This window comes from Fringilla coelebs, assembly GCF_963513975.1.
Source record: "Fringilla coelebs genome assembly, chromosome: 2".
Taxonomy (NCBI): domain Eukaryota; kingdom Metazoa; phylum Chordata; class Aves; order Passeriformes; family Fringillidae; genus Fringilla; species Fringilla coelebs.
The window spans coordinates 7026323-7042070 of record NC_140029.1 but is presented as its reverse complement, the minus strand read 5'-3'; the positions used below and the strand labels follow the sequence as shown (position 1 = coordinate 7042070).

At 42.3% G+C, this 15748-nt stretch overlaps 1 protein-coding gene across 1 annotated transcript in view; it reads right to left on the bottom strand.

The window, feature by feature from the left end:
- Positions 1-15374, bottom strand: part of MAOB (monoamine oxidase B) — a 52604-nt gene extending 37230 nt beyond the window's left edge. Inside the window, exon 1 of the mRNA XM_084226435.1 lies at positions 15284-15374. Within this exon, the coding sequence (XP_084082561.1) occupies positions 15284-15329 (46 nt within the window). The 5' untranslated portion in view covers positions 15330-15374. The remainder of the gene's footprint in view (positions 1-15283) is intronic.
- Positions 15375-15748: the final 374 nt, after the last annotated feature.

The window sequence follows — 15748 nt, the reverse complement described above, 5'->3', positions numbered from 1 at the left end:
ACAGCTTCATTACAACCTCACTTCCTAACATCAACAGGTTTTTTATCCTGAATGACTAATTCAGATTTTTAATTCATTTTTAAACAGAAAATTTTAAATATTTATGCTAGGGCAAAATCCAAACTGCTATTTCATAGAATCATACAATCATTAAGCTTGGAAGTATGTCCAGGATCAGAGTCCAATCTTTATTATATATGTTTATTCATATTGATAGATATATATGTGTGTGTGTGTGTGTGTGTGTTTATTTGGATTACATATACTTGCATTATATATAATATAAATGTTATATTTATCATATTTATATTTGAGTTGACAAATGTGAGAAGAGTCTCATTTTTCATCTGACCCCCATGTGCCCTACAATGTAGCCTAATGATCAAATATATTTGATTAGATAAGAGTATTTTAAAGTATATTTTCTAAAAACCCTGAAATTTATTAACACCATTCTATTCTGCCTGGAATCAGCAATTTTACTGAAACAACCTTTAATCTTAGCATTTCAGAAAAAAACAAAAAACCACTAGAAAGGTGTCCTGGTTTGAGAGGAAGTGAGTTTGTTGGGATGCTGTGGTCAGACCAATAGGTGCTCAGATTTGAATATTGGCACCTGGTGTGGCCACTGAGGACATGGATACGTGTGGCATTCACATGCCCTCTGAACAGCGAGAAGCTGTGACATGAGCAGAGAAGGAGGAAAACACAATTCTTATCTGGCTTGCTGTGCCTGTGTTGTGCTAAAGCAGAATGCAATTTGGAGATTGTCCACCCACAGTGAGGATGTTTTGTTCCCTGGGCCTGTCAGGGCCAATGAGTGTGTGAGTGTGTGTGTGGGGCTGTCACGGGACAGTCCCGAGAGGATCAGGGATGAGCGCACCTCTGTGCAGCTGTGAGCAAGAGTGAGTGCAGGGCAGACTCAGTTTAGGTGAAATGTACATAGTATAGTGTAATAAAGTAATTCATCAGCCTTCTGATGATGCAGTCAGATGCATCATGCTCTCTCCCCTTCATCAGAGTCGTCTTTGATTTACAATGGATACGCCTCTGAGAACACAGGGGGTTGAAAGCAGAGAACTCTCAGGGGGAAGCTCTCTTGGGTTCCGTCCCTGAAAGAGCCCGGACCCTAACCCTGCCCAGTTCTGGGTGAGGTAGGCTGGGGGCCTGGACAGAGAAGGGAGGTGATGGCCCCTGCAGGATGGAAGGGTGGAGGAACCCTGAGAGCCATCGGGCAGCCCTCCCCAGAGGGAGAGAGAGACAGCAATAGCTGGGGTCTGTGCCTGTGCCACCTTGAGATTTGCTAGCACAGCCAGCCGAGAAGGAGAAGGGGCGTGCAGGGAGAAGGTGTCCGGCAGGGCAGCCGTGGGAGCTCTGCACAGGCAGAGCCTGAGACTTTTAACCCTTTTTTGGATGATGGGAACCTTACAAATGCTGATCCTCCTGGAGCTGAATGAGGAGAGAGCTAGAGATGGAATAGCAGGAAATGGGCAAGCATGATGAAAGTCCGTGCAAGTGAAAGATGTCTGAGAGAAGCTGAGAAGAATCCTAGGTGGGAGGAGGTGATGGAGTGGCCTTTGGTTGGACTTTTCTGGTATAGCCATGGACAGAACCACTCTTCCTGTGACACAGAGACTGCATTTAGGGGGAGGCAGTGACTCAGAGCCAAGAGAGTGCAGTGATGTGATGGAAGGCGCGCATGAACAGAGACAACGGGTGAGGAGGGTGGTGGTGGTACCCTCTTTCTTGAGTGAAGAAGAGGATCTCTGTTCTTGAGACCCCTCGGCCCCAGGGGGTGAATTTGGGGGGGACAGGTGTCCCGAAAGTGAGAGACTGTGCTTTTTTGGAACTAGGCAAAGCATCCTTGAAAAGGAAAACCCTAGAGGCAGCTCTGGTCCATGCGCAGTGGTGAGAGCACTGGGCATGGAAAGAAGAGGTCACGCTGGCAGATGATTTCCGGGAGGTGCCACGTGTGACAGGGAAACACAAGAGGTTCCAACTGTGTTTCCTGGGGAAGCCCATGGTGCAAGAGGGACTCCTCTCTCCTTGATGAGCTGAGAGTTGATTGTCTGAAGGGTGGTGATGGACTGAGAGTTAGTGATCTGAGGGGTGGTAACTGAATTGAGAATCCAAGGTCTTGTCTTATTGCGATGTATTGGGAATTTGGTGGGGGGGAGGAGGAATGTTTTTGGAAGGCTTTCATTCTGAGTTCTGTGTGTTTCTTTTTACATACAGTTGTAGGTTAATAAAGGTTTTTTTCCCCTTTATTCCTAAGTTGGAGCCTGCTTTGCTCTATTCCTGATCACATCTCACAGCAGACACCAGGGAGAATGTATTTTCGTGGGGGGGACTCACATTGTGCCAGGGTCATAACATGACAAAAGGACATCACTGGAAGTTGCATCTCTGAAAAGCTGTAAATTTCTGAAGGCATTCCTGCTGTACTTTCTCTGTATTACTCACTACTTTATCATGTTCCTCCATAATTATTATCTCCTTTCTAGGAAAAAAAAAAATTGCTTCTCTTATATAATTATAAAAATCATCTACGAATTCTAAATTTTAATTCAGGGAGGGAGCAAAGAAAGTTCTAAGCCACAGGCATTCAATTAATAGCTTCTAAAATGGCTGGCACAAAAAAAAAATTGCTCACCTTATAACCATAAAAACTCCCTTCTTTGACTAAAATTGAACATTGAGCAGGAAGAAATGCTGCCATTGTACTTGTGCTGTATTAACTTGAAGCTCTTAATGCAGAGCTTCCTCCAATTCATGGAATTTGCCAACATTTTTCTCCCTGTATTTATTTTGACACAAAAGATATGTTTGCAGAGGATTTTTTTTTTTTCTGGTTGTCAACCTGTTCAGCCACATCTAAATGACTGAGCCTGCAGAGATGTCAGGTAGCAGAGGCTGCTTTGCACAGAGCCAGAGGGCAGAGCAGCCTTGGTGAACAAACATTGCACCAGGCTCAGCATCAGGATGTGCCCAAAAATGCACCTTGGAAATGGGTTAAGAGCCTGCAGAACAAGCACAGTCCTCTGGCCTGGGGTTAATGGAGAAATTGTGGGATGCAGAAATGTTTCACAAGACTGACAGCAAAAAAAAGGAAATGTATCACAACTAATTATATACAGTCAAGACTTCAGTTCAGGGTCTAAGCTAGGTGAACTCAAGTATTTTTAACAGAATTATTCAATTATTCATAGATGATCATGAATATTAAACACATTGAAGCTGTTACTTAGTAATTACTTAGTAATTACTTAGTAATCTTCACATTCTTCTTCATGGTCTTCAGTATAAATCTCATTTTGACCAGAGAGGTCACTTCTTTTCTTAATTTGAGTAATGAGGATCAAAGAAAAAAACTAAACAAAAAAACCCAAGCCCAAATAAACAAATTAAAAAATCCCTACCTGAAGTATCTAAAATGTTAGGAAAAAACCAGGAACTCTGTCAAAACCTACAAAAAGCTATAGAAGCTGCTATTGCTGCGGGATCACATGGGAAATACAACTTTCCTCACTATTAAATGTCTTTGTACAGTATCCCTGGCCTACCACTTTTGATTCTCAGGAATACTTGCAAAATACATACAGCAAATAAATTAATTTGGCCAAAACTGCTGCACTGCTGCACCAAAGAAACAAAATCCATCTCTTAATGTTGCAGAAGGACATTTGGGGAGAGCACCACCATTAGTGGTCAACACAGCAGCAGTGAATGAGGTCCTTAAGAAGAAACTGAGAGGAATATGCCCCAAGCAGGTGAGGTAAATTGTGGGGGAAAGAGAAAAAACACTCCATCAATCAGGAATTAAGTTTCAAGCATGTAAAATTTAGATCAGTTAGCGGAAGAATCCAGTTTGCTGTTGCTTAGACCTAATTACTCAAAAATTCAAACAAAACCCGTCCTGGTTTATACTCAGGGCTCTCTGACCTCCTCCTATGAAATGTCCCCACAACCTCCTGTAATTCAGTGCCACCAGCATTGGTGACAGCTTCCATGTCACTGTGACCATGGAGGGACGGAGGGCAGGAGCAGGGAGAAGACCTCACCCACAGCCAAGCAGGCATTTTGCAGCAGTGGGATTTCTCCTTGGTGCTCCACAGCCTCTTCATTGCATTGCTGTGCTAGAAACTGCAATTTAATAGCCTTGGTCTTGTCTGTGCCCTAATGAACACAATCTGATTACTGCTCCACCACTGAGAGATTGAACCTGGCACTGGTCACCTTTAGCTCTGTCACTCATCATCAGCCAGCTAAAATGTTTTAATTGAAATAATGGCTTGAGACAATAATGCCTGCAAGGCATTATAGATATGGATTGTAAATAAAGCAAAACCAACAACTGCAACAAAAAAGCAAAACCCAGGGTCGGGGTGAGTTAAGGTGGTACAGGATTGTTTTGTAAGGTTCCTCACTTTATGGAAAGGTCAAAGAATTTTGCTCTTGTGAAGAATACTGTGCCTTCAGTGTGAAGGCAACCTTTTAACTTCTCTAATTTGGGCCATCTTAACGATAGTAATTTAGATATCTGACTCAGTCTTACCACAGAAAATTCAAAAATTATAGTTCAGAAACAAAACCATGGTAGAGCTGGGCCAATGTAAGTTGTCACTTGGTCATGCCTCACCTTCATGTCTAAACAGTACAGTGAAAATGAGCAAAGCAACTCTTTTTTGACCCAAGTATTTTGGCCATGAGGGGAGACACTCTGATTTCCTAAACTGTATCACCATGCTGCAATTAATGCCATTAAAATGAATATCACTCACCTAGAACATTACACAGCTTAGGAAAAAAACAAAATTACAGTTTCAGAAACCCCAAGGAGCAGAAAGAGACATTATCAACCTATCTGCTTAAAATGTACATTTACTTAAAATATTTGTCCAAAAGACCTAACATTTCTGGCTAAGATTCAGCACTCTATGAGCAAATATAATTTATTTCTGTTGGCATTTCATTGTCTAGCCAAGGCAATGAGTTTTTCTGTCTGAGCTCTAATTCTGTAATTTTGTCACCGAGGTCAATATGAGCATCCCCATGAGTTAATGGGACATCATGGGAGCATGAACTCTAGTCCCAGCTTTCTGTGATCTCTTCTCCCTGCAAGAGCTCCTGGATGATCCATCCACAGGGCAGGGAGCAGCATTTATTAAGTTTTTTAACCAGAATTGCAAACATTCAGCCTGTGCTCGTCCCAAGCATTGCAGCTGGTTGGGTGATACAGAAGTGGGCAGATAAGAGTGAGATAACCAAAGTTGTGGGGTGTTGATCTCAAGCCCTGCCAAGCATAGGATGAAGACAATTTGTGACATTTGGGTAGAAACCCAACACCCTTGGTTCAGTGGTACCCAGGCTTGAGCACTGAAGGCACAGCTGTTCTCCCCAAGGCTTCCCTCGTTTCCTCTTCACTTTTACATCTGAAGTGAAACTTCATACTGACAGAACTGGGAACTCCAGATTTTCAAAGGTTGAATATTTCTAGTATCAACCATTTACTGTGTTCTCTTCATTTAATGGACTTGTCATGAACAGCCAGGGCCACCTCACACACTTTAAAAGCATGTCAAAAGTCTTCTTCTAGGCTTCAATCAGGTAAAAAAACCAAACCCAAACACATTCTGCATGTCCCTTGTTATGGCCCCAGGATATATTGAAAAAGCTAATATTAATAATATAATTATTATTTATACTCAGATATTATCCCACACCTTAGTCCCAGGGCCTCCTTTAGCTTAGGTCATCCCTTTCTGCTAGTTTACAATCTGAGCTGCCTCAAAACACAACAGACACAACAGAGGGGGGAAAAAGGACAGAAAGAACTGAAAGTACTACAGCAAACAGATCACAGCACTGGATCAAATAAAGCTGAGCACAGTGAACTGGCTGAGGGTCTATACAGGCAGTTTCCTAAAGGCATCCTTTCAGGCATTACTATTATGAAGAGATCTACAAGCAAATAAAATGCCAGTCAGATTTACCCTGAAGAATAGTTTTGCCTTCCATACGTGGCAATGTGGGAAAAAAAAGCTAAGCTGCATCTGGAAAATTTTGTAAAATTATGCAACAGTTGCCTCAGAAGAGAAATGCTTATCTGTTTTGCCAAGTCTTGCTTGTTCTCAAGCAGAGACTTCTTTTTTTTAGTCCTCTGAGAAAAGTAAATGCTCAAAAAAAACCAAAATCAACTGGAAGAAGTGAACTTAAAAAATAAGCAGACTATCATTCTCATATCTTGACATTAAAGATTAACATGTAATTTCCCAGATTTCTCAGTATCTAATGACTCACAGGTGTTCACCTAGGCCAGGCTGGGCGACAGCAAAGCCCAGCAGACTCATCATGCCCTCATTCCATGGCTGCCCCTTTTGTTTCACATTTTAATTGATCTTCAGCTAACGATTTTCACACCAGTAGGACATAATAATTTCAGATTTATATTGAGCACCTCTCAGTGTCACTTCCAAACAGCCACGCCCCAGAGACTCTTTGGAAATTCCTGTCATTATCACAGCCCACAAATACAAGTAGGTGTGCCCACACATACTAAATTGTAAGCCTACAAGGATTTGTGAACATTTTATTTATTTGAACAACCAAAAAATCAAGATGAACCCAGCTGAAAGCCCAAACCACTCTCCAGCTGAGATACCAAAGGCTGAGAGTGTACAGTTCATCTAGAGAAGCCCAAAAGAGAGCCACTAAATAAGATGACTTGTGACTTCCATCCATCCATCCATCCATCCATCCATCCATCCATCCATCTCTAAGTGCAGGCAGGTTTGAGCCAAACAGTTCATAAAAACATCACTGCTGTGAAAGAAAAAATGCTACTACTAGAATTGTACCATTCTGATAGAATGTGTAGGGGCAAAAATGGTGAAGGAAACATAAAAAAAAAAAAAGATAATTATATAAAGTGGAAAAAAAATGCATTTACACACATTCCTTTCCTCATTTGTGCTCATTATTTAGCATAACTCACTGATTCAGCCTCTAGCCAAGCTACGTCATAAAAAATTAATTCAGATTGGAACAAAAGAGGTGTCTTGCTCCAATATTTAATACATTCAAACACAAATTTATCACTCAAGCAAAAATGAGCCCAGTTTATACTCAAGCTATCCTAGTAATCCAGGTAATCATGGTGCACAGCATGAACCTGCTGTTTGATCAGCTGTTGCTGTGTGCAGTCAACTGAACAGACTCAATTTAATGTTTTATATATGAATTATGACCTCAAGATAAAGAGAAGCTGCCTGGGAGGCAGGAGGCTACAGGGGCATCTTTCCCCCCACCCTCCTCACTTCCAGCTGGGTGAAACTGAAAAGCATGAAAAAGTTGAACAGTATAAAGTAGTATCTGTAAGATGAGCAGCTTTAAAATCAATCAAAACTTCAGGGAACTTTATAAACACCTGAAAAATGAAGTGCCAATAGAAGCCAGGTCACCACCATAATTTCATCTTTGCATGATGCCCAAGCCTCTAATGAGCCACAGCCAGACTCTTCCGTGGTAAAAGTCAATCTGTGATTTATTTTGCCAGATGTGCCAGCTACTAGAAGTAACCCACAAGGTCTCAGACCTTCTAGACTAGACCACCCATTCTTCCAGGGATGGTTTTCACTTTGCTTTCCCCCATCCTATCCCTTGCTCTCCTTTCTGCTACACAAACACACACAGACCCCCTACAAAATCCCCATGCCCATCATTTCCTTGGGCAGTTCCTTGCTCTCCATCCACTGCTGGTGGTCCTGATGTTATTAAGAGCCCACAAAACTTACACAGCTGAGTCCTGTGGGGATGTGGGTGGCATAGGGACAGAAGCCTTCTCTTCCCACAAATAATATTGTCACTGTTTCTAGACTAGGTCAAGGCAACTCCTCTGGCTTGACAGGCCCTTTTCAGCACCCCTTTTATTACTGACTTATCCAGAACTCAGAGTCTCCCCAAATGAGACCCTGATGACCATTCTTCTTTCTCTTCCCTTCCACCCCAAACCAAATAATGGTTTGTGGAGAAAATACAGTTTTCTGAGTGACTTTATAGTGGTTTTTCTTTAAAGCAAGCTGTTTGAACAGAAAACTGACAGGACAAAGAAAGTTGTGCAAAACACCAGAGCAAGGGTAGGTTACTTAGAAGAATGCTAGTCATTCATGGTTTAAATACCAATGGCCTGAAGTGCAGCCTCACTGACCACTGAAAACAGCAAAAAAACATGTTCAACAAGAATAATGCAGTATTACAAAATTATAAACTTTAGACATGAATCAGACCACAAGAGAAAAAAAAAACAAAACAAAACAGTGGTTTAGATGAATGACCACATTTTGACCATCCTTCCAGGCAGCAATGATAATAACATCTGACATAAGTTCACAAGGATGAAATAGGCTATCTGCCCAGAAGGAAAATCAGATTAAGTTCAAAAAATGGCTATATAAAAATTAAATGATTGAAACTTTAATGAGATGAATGGAATTTCCTCAAGAAACCAAAGGCTGGCTGAAGCCCTGGAGTCCTCACCACAAAAAAGACAAGGACCTCTTACAGCAGGTCCAGAGGAGGCCCACGAAGATGATCCAAGGGATGGAACACTTTTTCCTATGTGGAAAGCTGAGACAACTTGGTTTGGAGAAGAGAGAGCTCTGGGAAGACCATATAACAGCTCCCAGTGCCTAAGGAGGTTTACCAGAAAGATGAGGATGAAATTCTTAGTAGGGCCTGTCACAATAGGACAAGGGATAATGATCTTTAGACTAAAAGAGAGTAGATTCAGATTGGATGTAAAGAAAGTAATTTCTTACAATGAGGATGGTGAAAAGCTGGAAGAGGTTGGACAGGAGAGGTGGTGGAAACATTCAAGACCAGGCTGGCCAGGGCTCTGAGCAACCTGATCTAGCTGAAGATGTCCCTACTCATGGCAGGGCAGTTGGAATAGAAGAAGACCTTGGAAAAATGGTCATTGGAAGAATAGTCTTTAGAGGTTCCTTCGAGCCCAAACTGTTCTATGACTACAATCACTCCAATGACTGATTTTAGAATCATCCCTGAGTGGTTTGTAAGACACACTGTCAGCAGAGGGAATCCAAAGAAAGGTCTTCAATGATATAGGACCCTGCTCAGTAAACTTTTATAAGCATGATAAACTTCAGTGCTATATCAGTGAAATAACTGCTACAGAACAGAGACAGAACATAAAGGCAAACAACTCCTCTTTTGGGAAGGGGCAAAGAGACAACATGGATTTTTATCATGAAATAACATAACTATTTAATTACAGTTTTCAGTTGTGTTATGGAGAAGGAAACCGTGGCAGTGGGAAATGTGCCAAAATCCCCCAGATTGTTTGCATACATAATAATAACTTCTGAAGAAGAAAATCCTTCTCAATTGATTAAATTAAGCATAAGGCCTAATTCATTGACATTAGCTGCTGTGTAAGATATGTAAATATAGAGCAAACTCTCAGCTGGTTTATAATAATACAAGCAGCACTGGAAGTTTACCTCTGAGACTGTCAGAGCTGTGTAAGCCCACACTGCTCAGACTGCCTCCTTAGGCAGTGCAAACATGAATACACAGCTTTTTGGCACATCTCTCCAGCTTTGGATAAGACTACATATATACACAGCAGTAAGAGGACCTCCAGTAGTCCCCAGCATCCTTGTCAACACATTCCTGAGATCATCCCAGACAGCCTGAACACTCCAGGATGGAGCCAGAGCAGAGGGCTGCTCCTCCCAGCCACTGGGACCAGAGGCACCAGTGTTTAACCCAGACCTGTGTCACTGTGGGGTCTGACACGATGCTGCTTGCTGGAGACTGACACTGTTCACTCCTTACAGCAGGGGAAGCACAATGAATTGTGTTTCTCTAAAATAACTCCTGAACTTGATGGTGCCAAGGAGTAAAGTGAGCAAATCATGATTCATTAGCGTGCAGAATGCGATCTTTTGGGAACATCTTGATGCTACAGGAAAATGAAAGAAAGAAAGAAGTATGCAAGGAGAAAGCAGAGAGGATAGATATAGAGGATGCAGCTGCACATCTCTGGTCCAAAGATGACCAAGTAAATAATTTTTAACTGTGTCTTCATGGAAGGAAGAAGACCACAAAACTGAAGTATTCACTCTTTCCATGTCACTGTCTTTGATCAGGGAAACTAAGTTTTCCAAGACAACCAGTTGGAAATGTCTATCTGCAAAAATAGTGCAGAACATCACACACTTGATCTGAACCAACTCCCTAGTGCAGACAAACACCACTCACCACCTCTAGGGTCATTAGGTTCTAGTCAAGTGCTAGACCAATCTCTGACAAATCTCACCAACTAAAAGTATCCCTGCAGGTGGTTGTCTGAGCAAACAATGCACAGAACTTGCTTACAAAGAGCTTCCAGGCTCTCCTGAAAATCATTAGTCAAAGAAAAAAAAAATGCAATTCAGCAGCACAGATAAGAAAATCCTGTGGACTCTCCAGTTTGTAACTTTAACACCCACTGCTGCACAGAAACTTTGGTTCCCTACCAGTTATTTCCTTTAACAGCTTAACATACTTCCCATAATATATACAACAGCAATTCCTTTCCCAAAGTTTTGTTATCCCAGTTTACCTTTTTCCCCCTTCCATGGTAGTTTTCACATTTTGCTGGGCAGACTGAATGAACTTTTCCTAACAAAACCCTTTCATAATGGTTAAATAAGCTAATGGAAAACCTTTCCTTAATGAAGCATCACCCTGAGCCTTGTGAGATGAGATGGCTCCTGCAGGTAGACTGGAAAGCTTCTTATCAAATCAACTCTCAGACCAATTAGGAGGTCTCAGACAGTGAATTACAAGAGCTGTCCCTGCTGCCTAGGCTACCAAACCATTTCACAACATTATGCATCTGCTTTCTGTCCTGTTTACTGTGCATTGCCAAGTTTTTTTCTGTGAAATGTCTAGAAGTCAAATGCAGATTCCAGCTAACTGGCTCATACTGCTTTACCATGAGAGTGGCTGAGTACAAAAGGAATAAATTCCTGCTGTCAGATACAGAGACAGGCGACTGAAAATGTGAACCAAGAGCTTCATCATGCCAACTGACAGGAAAATGTCCTGGATTCCCTGTGCCAGAGAGGGTGGCATTCCCTAGAGAGGGTCAGAGTCCTCCCACTGACCAGTCCAATCTGGTTCCTCATGAGCAGCTATTTCATCCATGCCCCCAGTTTGGTTCTGGGGGGCTTTTTTCTTGTCCAAATGCACATCTAGCATAGGCCTCCCAGACTAGTAATGTTCTCCAAAAACATTGTCTTGTTTGGTGAACCATCTTTTCAGAGGAGGAGCATCGAGACATTGTAATTTACTACCAGAGGGCAAAAGGAAACAAGTATCTACTGAATATTACATATTTTTTTCATCTATAGTTTTCTTACAACTTGTCCCAGATTTGTTTTAAAAAACAATTTTTCCCACTGCATCAGTCTATTTTTAAACAGATAGAATACCATCAGATAATAGCCCTCAAAACACCTGGTCTGTTTTCGGATGTTTTGGTTTCGTTTTTATTTTTAAAGTAACTTGACAGTGGTTCACAGATGCAGTGAGAGCTACTGTAATTATACAGCACATTAAACTGTCACATAAATTAAAAGTGAGGCTTAAGAAGAGTAGAGAGCACAGTGGCATCAATATAATGAATAAGAATAGGTATGGAAATATTTTTAAAACTCAACAATAGAATTACTTTATCTTACAGTGTGTTTTGGCTCTAATCTTGCAGGAACATGGCAGGCTGCTTGTGAACAGCAAAACACCAAGCATACTTCAAATAACACTATAATTAACAAAAGACTTCACCTTTAAGGAAAAAAATTCGATTGACCTCACTTTGATTGTAAAATCTGTGCACTAGAGATTTAAGAGAAGCATTTTCTTAAGTAGGACTGGCATAAGATTAGGATAAAATCTTATCATTTACTTGAAAACAAAACAAGGAAAGCAGTTCCCAAGGCAAAAGCGGGGATAAGAAGACACTTTTGAAAACAAAAGGAGAAAGTCTGTAACTAAAATTTCTGAGTGAATTTCAAGATTTTATTTGAAGTCATTGGTGTCTCAGTGAAGAAGATAAACAAGTTTGATGATGTACCTTTATAGTTTTCTCATAGTTGTTTTGACCCTCATGCTACAGGAGCCCTTCAAAGGAAAAGAGAGGACTCCAAACAAAGAGAAGAATCGGTCACAATGCACATTCCAGCTCGAAGAGGGTCTGTTATGCTTCTGATCTAAATATTCTTTAGTACCAGGCATACTGCAATGTGTGGCTAAGCATTTTTATATATGCTTTTAGACTCCGAGAAATTTTCTTTTAAAACATTTCTTTTTAATCTGCACCATTTGCAAAAAATAATTTCAAAAACTTTTCCTGAAGTTTTATCCGTAAAACAGAATCTACCCTTAGTAAATCCTTCTGCTCCTCCAAGGTCTCCATTATCATCAGTATTATAGAGATTACCTGACATCTTCAGAAAAGCCACAGACCATCACTTTGATTCGAAAGAAATGAAGACTAATTTTTAGTAGATTTTCATTACATAAAATTAAAATTGTTCCTTAGTTTTATTCTTCCCTTTTATGAAACCTGCCATGGAGGACACTAAAAATTATTCAGCAAAGGAAGTGGCATCTTCAGATAAAAGAACAGAGACTGCCAGGGTTGTGAAGGCCTCTGCACTGTTATTTCATGATCAGGATTTCAGTCTCTACATTTTAAACCCTACTGATTACACCTGGATAAAAAGACAGGCAGAGCTGCTGCCAAAGAGGGTCTGAGCCTGCAAATGGGCAGCTTGCTTTACCTGCAGAAATAAAGAGAAAGGAGATGGCCAAGTGGCAGCTCTGTGACACTTGTTTGTGTGCATCCTCCTGCTGGCACAGCAAATCTTTGTTTGCTCTGCAATTCCCTGCTTTGCTGGGGCTGGAGCAGGTGGCTCGAGCACACCCCAATGTGACAAGAGCCTTCTGCTGTTTTCACAGGCAGCAGCCACAGAGCCTCGGTCAGAAGAGCCTCAGGCAGCTCAAATCCAGAGTCTTTCTGAAGGAACACACACAAATTGTGGAGCAGCAACAACCCCAGCCTCCCAGGGGTGCCTCATTCTAAAAATCGTACGCATCACTCCCTGGTGGACAGGAGCGGAGATCTCAGCAGCAGCTACCCATGTTAGCAGGGGTTTTAATCAGTGTAAGGAGATCTGAAACCACAGTTCCATCACCTGGCTGCAAGTTCAAGGATGTACAGACAAGAGGGACTCAGAGGAGAGCAGGAGCAGTAGACAAAAGGCAAAGGAAAGGGACTGAAGAGGGGTACTTGGTCAATGGCAATTTTTGTGCCTGTATATTTTTCCTGTCTTTGTGGGAAGACAGGAGAAAAGTTGCTACAGCATGAAACAGGAGCATTTTGGAGGCTATTTAATGTAAAGGGAAGTAAATAGAAAACTGGTTCCCCCTGCCACTTGCTGCTGTCTACAGGTGGCAAAGAGTGAAACAAACAATTGACCAGAGCTTAGCACTGCTCCTCTGTCGTGATGCTCTTCCAGAAAAACCTAAGTGGGCTGTGCAGGCTTGCCATGAAAATATTCCCAAGGTAACCATGGATAACAAGGGTAGTTTAAAAGCTATTACACTGACTCTCTCACTCCAAGTCATTCAACAGAGGGAATGCAGCACTACTGCTGTACAAAACCATGCCACTGGAAATGTTTTTGTTTACAAGGCATGAACAGATATTTACCAGGAGCTAATTACTGTAATTGAGTTTCACTGTGACACACGGTGTAAGTTAAAAATTAGCCATAGCACCATGTTCAGAATCCACTGTGCTTCATAGAAAAGCAATGGTTAATTTTTGCTGTTTGTATAAACATATTGAAACACTCAAACATTATTCAGCAGTTTGTTATCAGAGAATCGTCCTTTGGAAATAATGCCTATGATTTTGTCTCTGCATTTTGTATATAATTCAAATTATATGCTACACACCTTAACATGATGGTTAAACAGACACCTGGAATTATACATAAGTAAATAGTGGAAATCAAAAGCCATACGAAAAACAGATGGACAAAATCACATTTTGTAACAGATCTCAAGTAATTGTTTGTGGTTTGGCAGGAGATTCTGCTGGACCTGTGGATGTGGGAGCACTCCTCATGCTCTGAGGAGATCACCAATGGGACAGGAGCTATCACTCCACACCTCCCTATGCTAAGGGGCCAAAATGCAACTGTTGACATGCCAAAGGCACAGGGGAAGAAAATCTACTGCCCGTGCACAATTTGTTTGGCACATGCATCTCAGAACAAAATGCTCAGGGGAGATATTCACTGTGGGCAGGCACAGAGGTTTTCTAGCCCAGACTGGGTTAGAAACAGCTGATTGTCACTCAAGTGCAAGAAGGCTCCAGGGCCCCAGTGCTGTCTGTCCATTCTGCCAGGCTGCTCATGCTCTCAAACCCATCCCTGTGCTGAAAGGGGAGCTAGAAACTTCCTAGCCACCCAGCTGATTTCAGGCATTTTTCCTTTATGCCTCTACCTGCTCTGAACAAAAGGCAGCCAAGGATTCAAATTAATCACATGTGACTGAGGGCCTGTACCCAACACCTGGACTGGGCGCAGAGGATGCTGAGTGCTTCCAGCCTCGCTTGCCCTAAAGATCCAGGGCTACTGGAAAAAATTGCACAGGTTCAGGGGATGCCAGGAGTGGACAGTGGAAGAACCAGTAAAATAAAACGTTAATCTATAAAATAAAATTGAAATTTTTAATAAAAAATGATTAAAATGAACAATAGTAGTAAAAATAAACGGTAATGGATAAAATGATAATAACAATTAATTGTTATAAAATACAATATAAAAAATAAATATTATACATATAATAAATAAATAATAGTGGAAATAATAATAATGGAAATAGATAATAATGGAAATAAATAATAATGGAAATAATTAATAAAGATAAATAAGGATAATAATGAATTATAATAAAAAGAATAATAATAAAACCAAAGATAAAGTAAATTATCAAATAAAAATAAGAGAGAAATAATTAAAATAACACTACAATTGACATTATTAATAGTTTATAATAATAAAAACATGCCTGCACCATACGCCACCGAACGATGGGGTTGTGCTCAGCCGGTTTTACCGAGCCGGCGGGGATGCGCTCGGGCCGGGCGGGGGTCGCGCATCCCCCGCCGCGCTGCCCCATCCCCTCCCGCCGTCCCCGCACCCACCTGAGATGCCGCCCCCGACCACGACCACGTCGCATCTCTCGGCCATGGCGCTCCGGGGCTCGCTGCTCCCGCGGCGGCTCCGGCCGGGCTGTGCCGGTCCCGCCCCGCGCTGGCGCCGCCCCCGCTGCGGGACCCGGCCGGAGCGAGCGCTGCGGGCGGCGCGGGGCTGCTGCTGGTGCTGCTGGTGCTGCTGCCGCCGGTGCTGCCGGTGCTGCTGGTGCTGCTGCTGATGCTGGTACTGGTGCTGCCGGTGCTGCTGGTGCTGCTGGTGCTGCTGGTGCTGGTGCTGCCGGTGCCGGTGCCGGGCACTGACCCACAGCCAAGGGCAGGGAATTCGGCCCTGGTGGAGCAGCGCAGCAGTGGGGGTCTCTGCTCGGTTCTGTTGGAATTCACTTGTGCAGCCCACCCCGGGGCTGCCAGAGGGGCCTGAGGCTGCCGCGGTAGGGACTCTGAGATGTGTCAGTG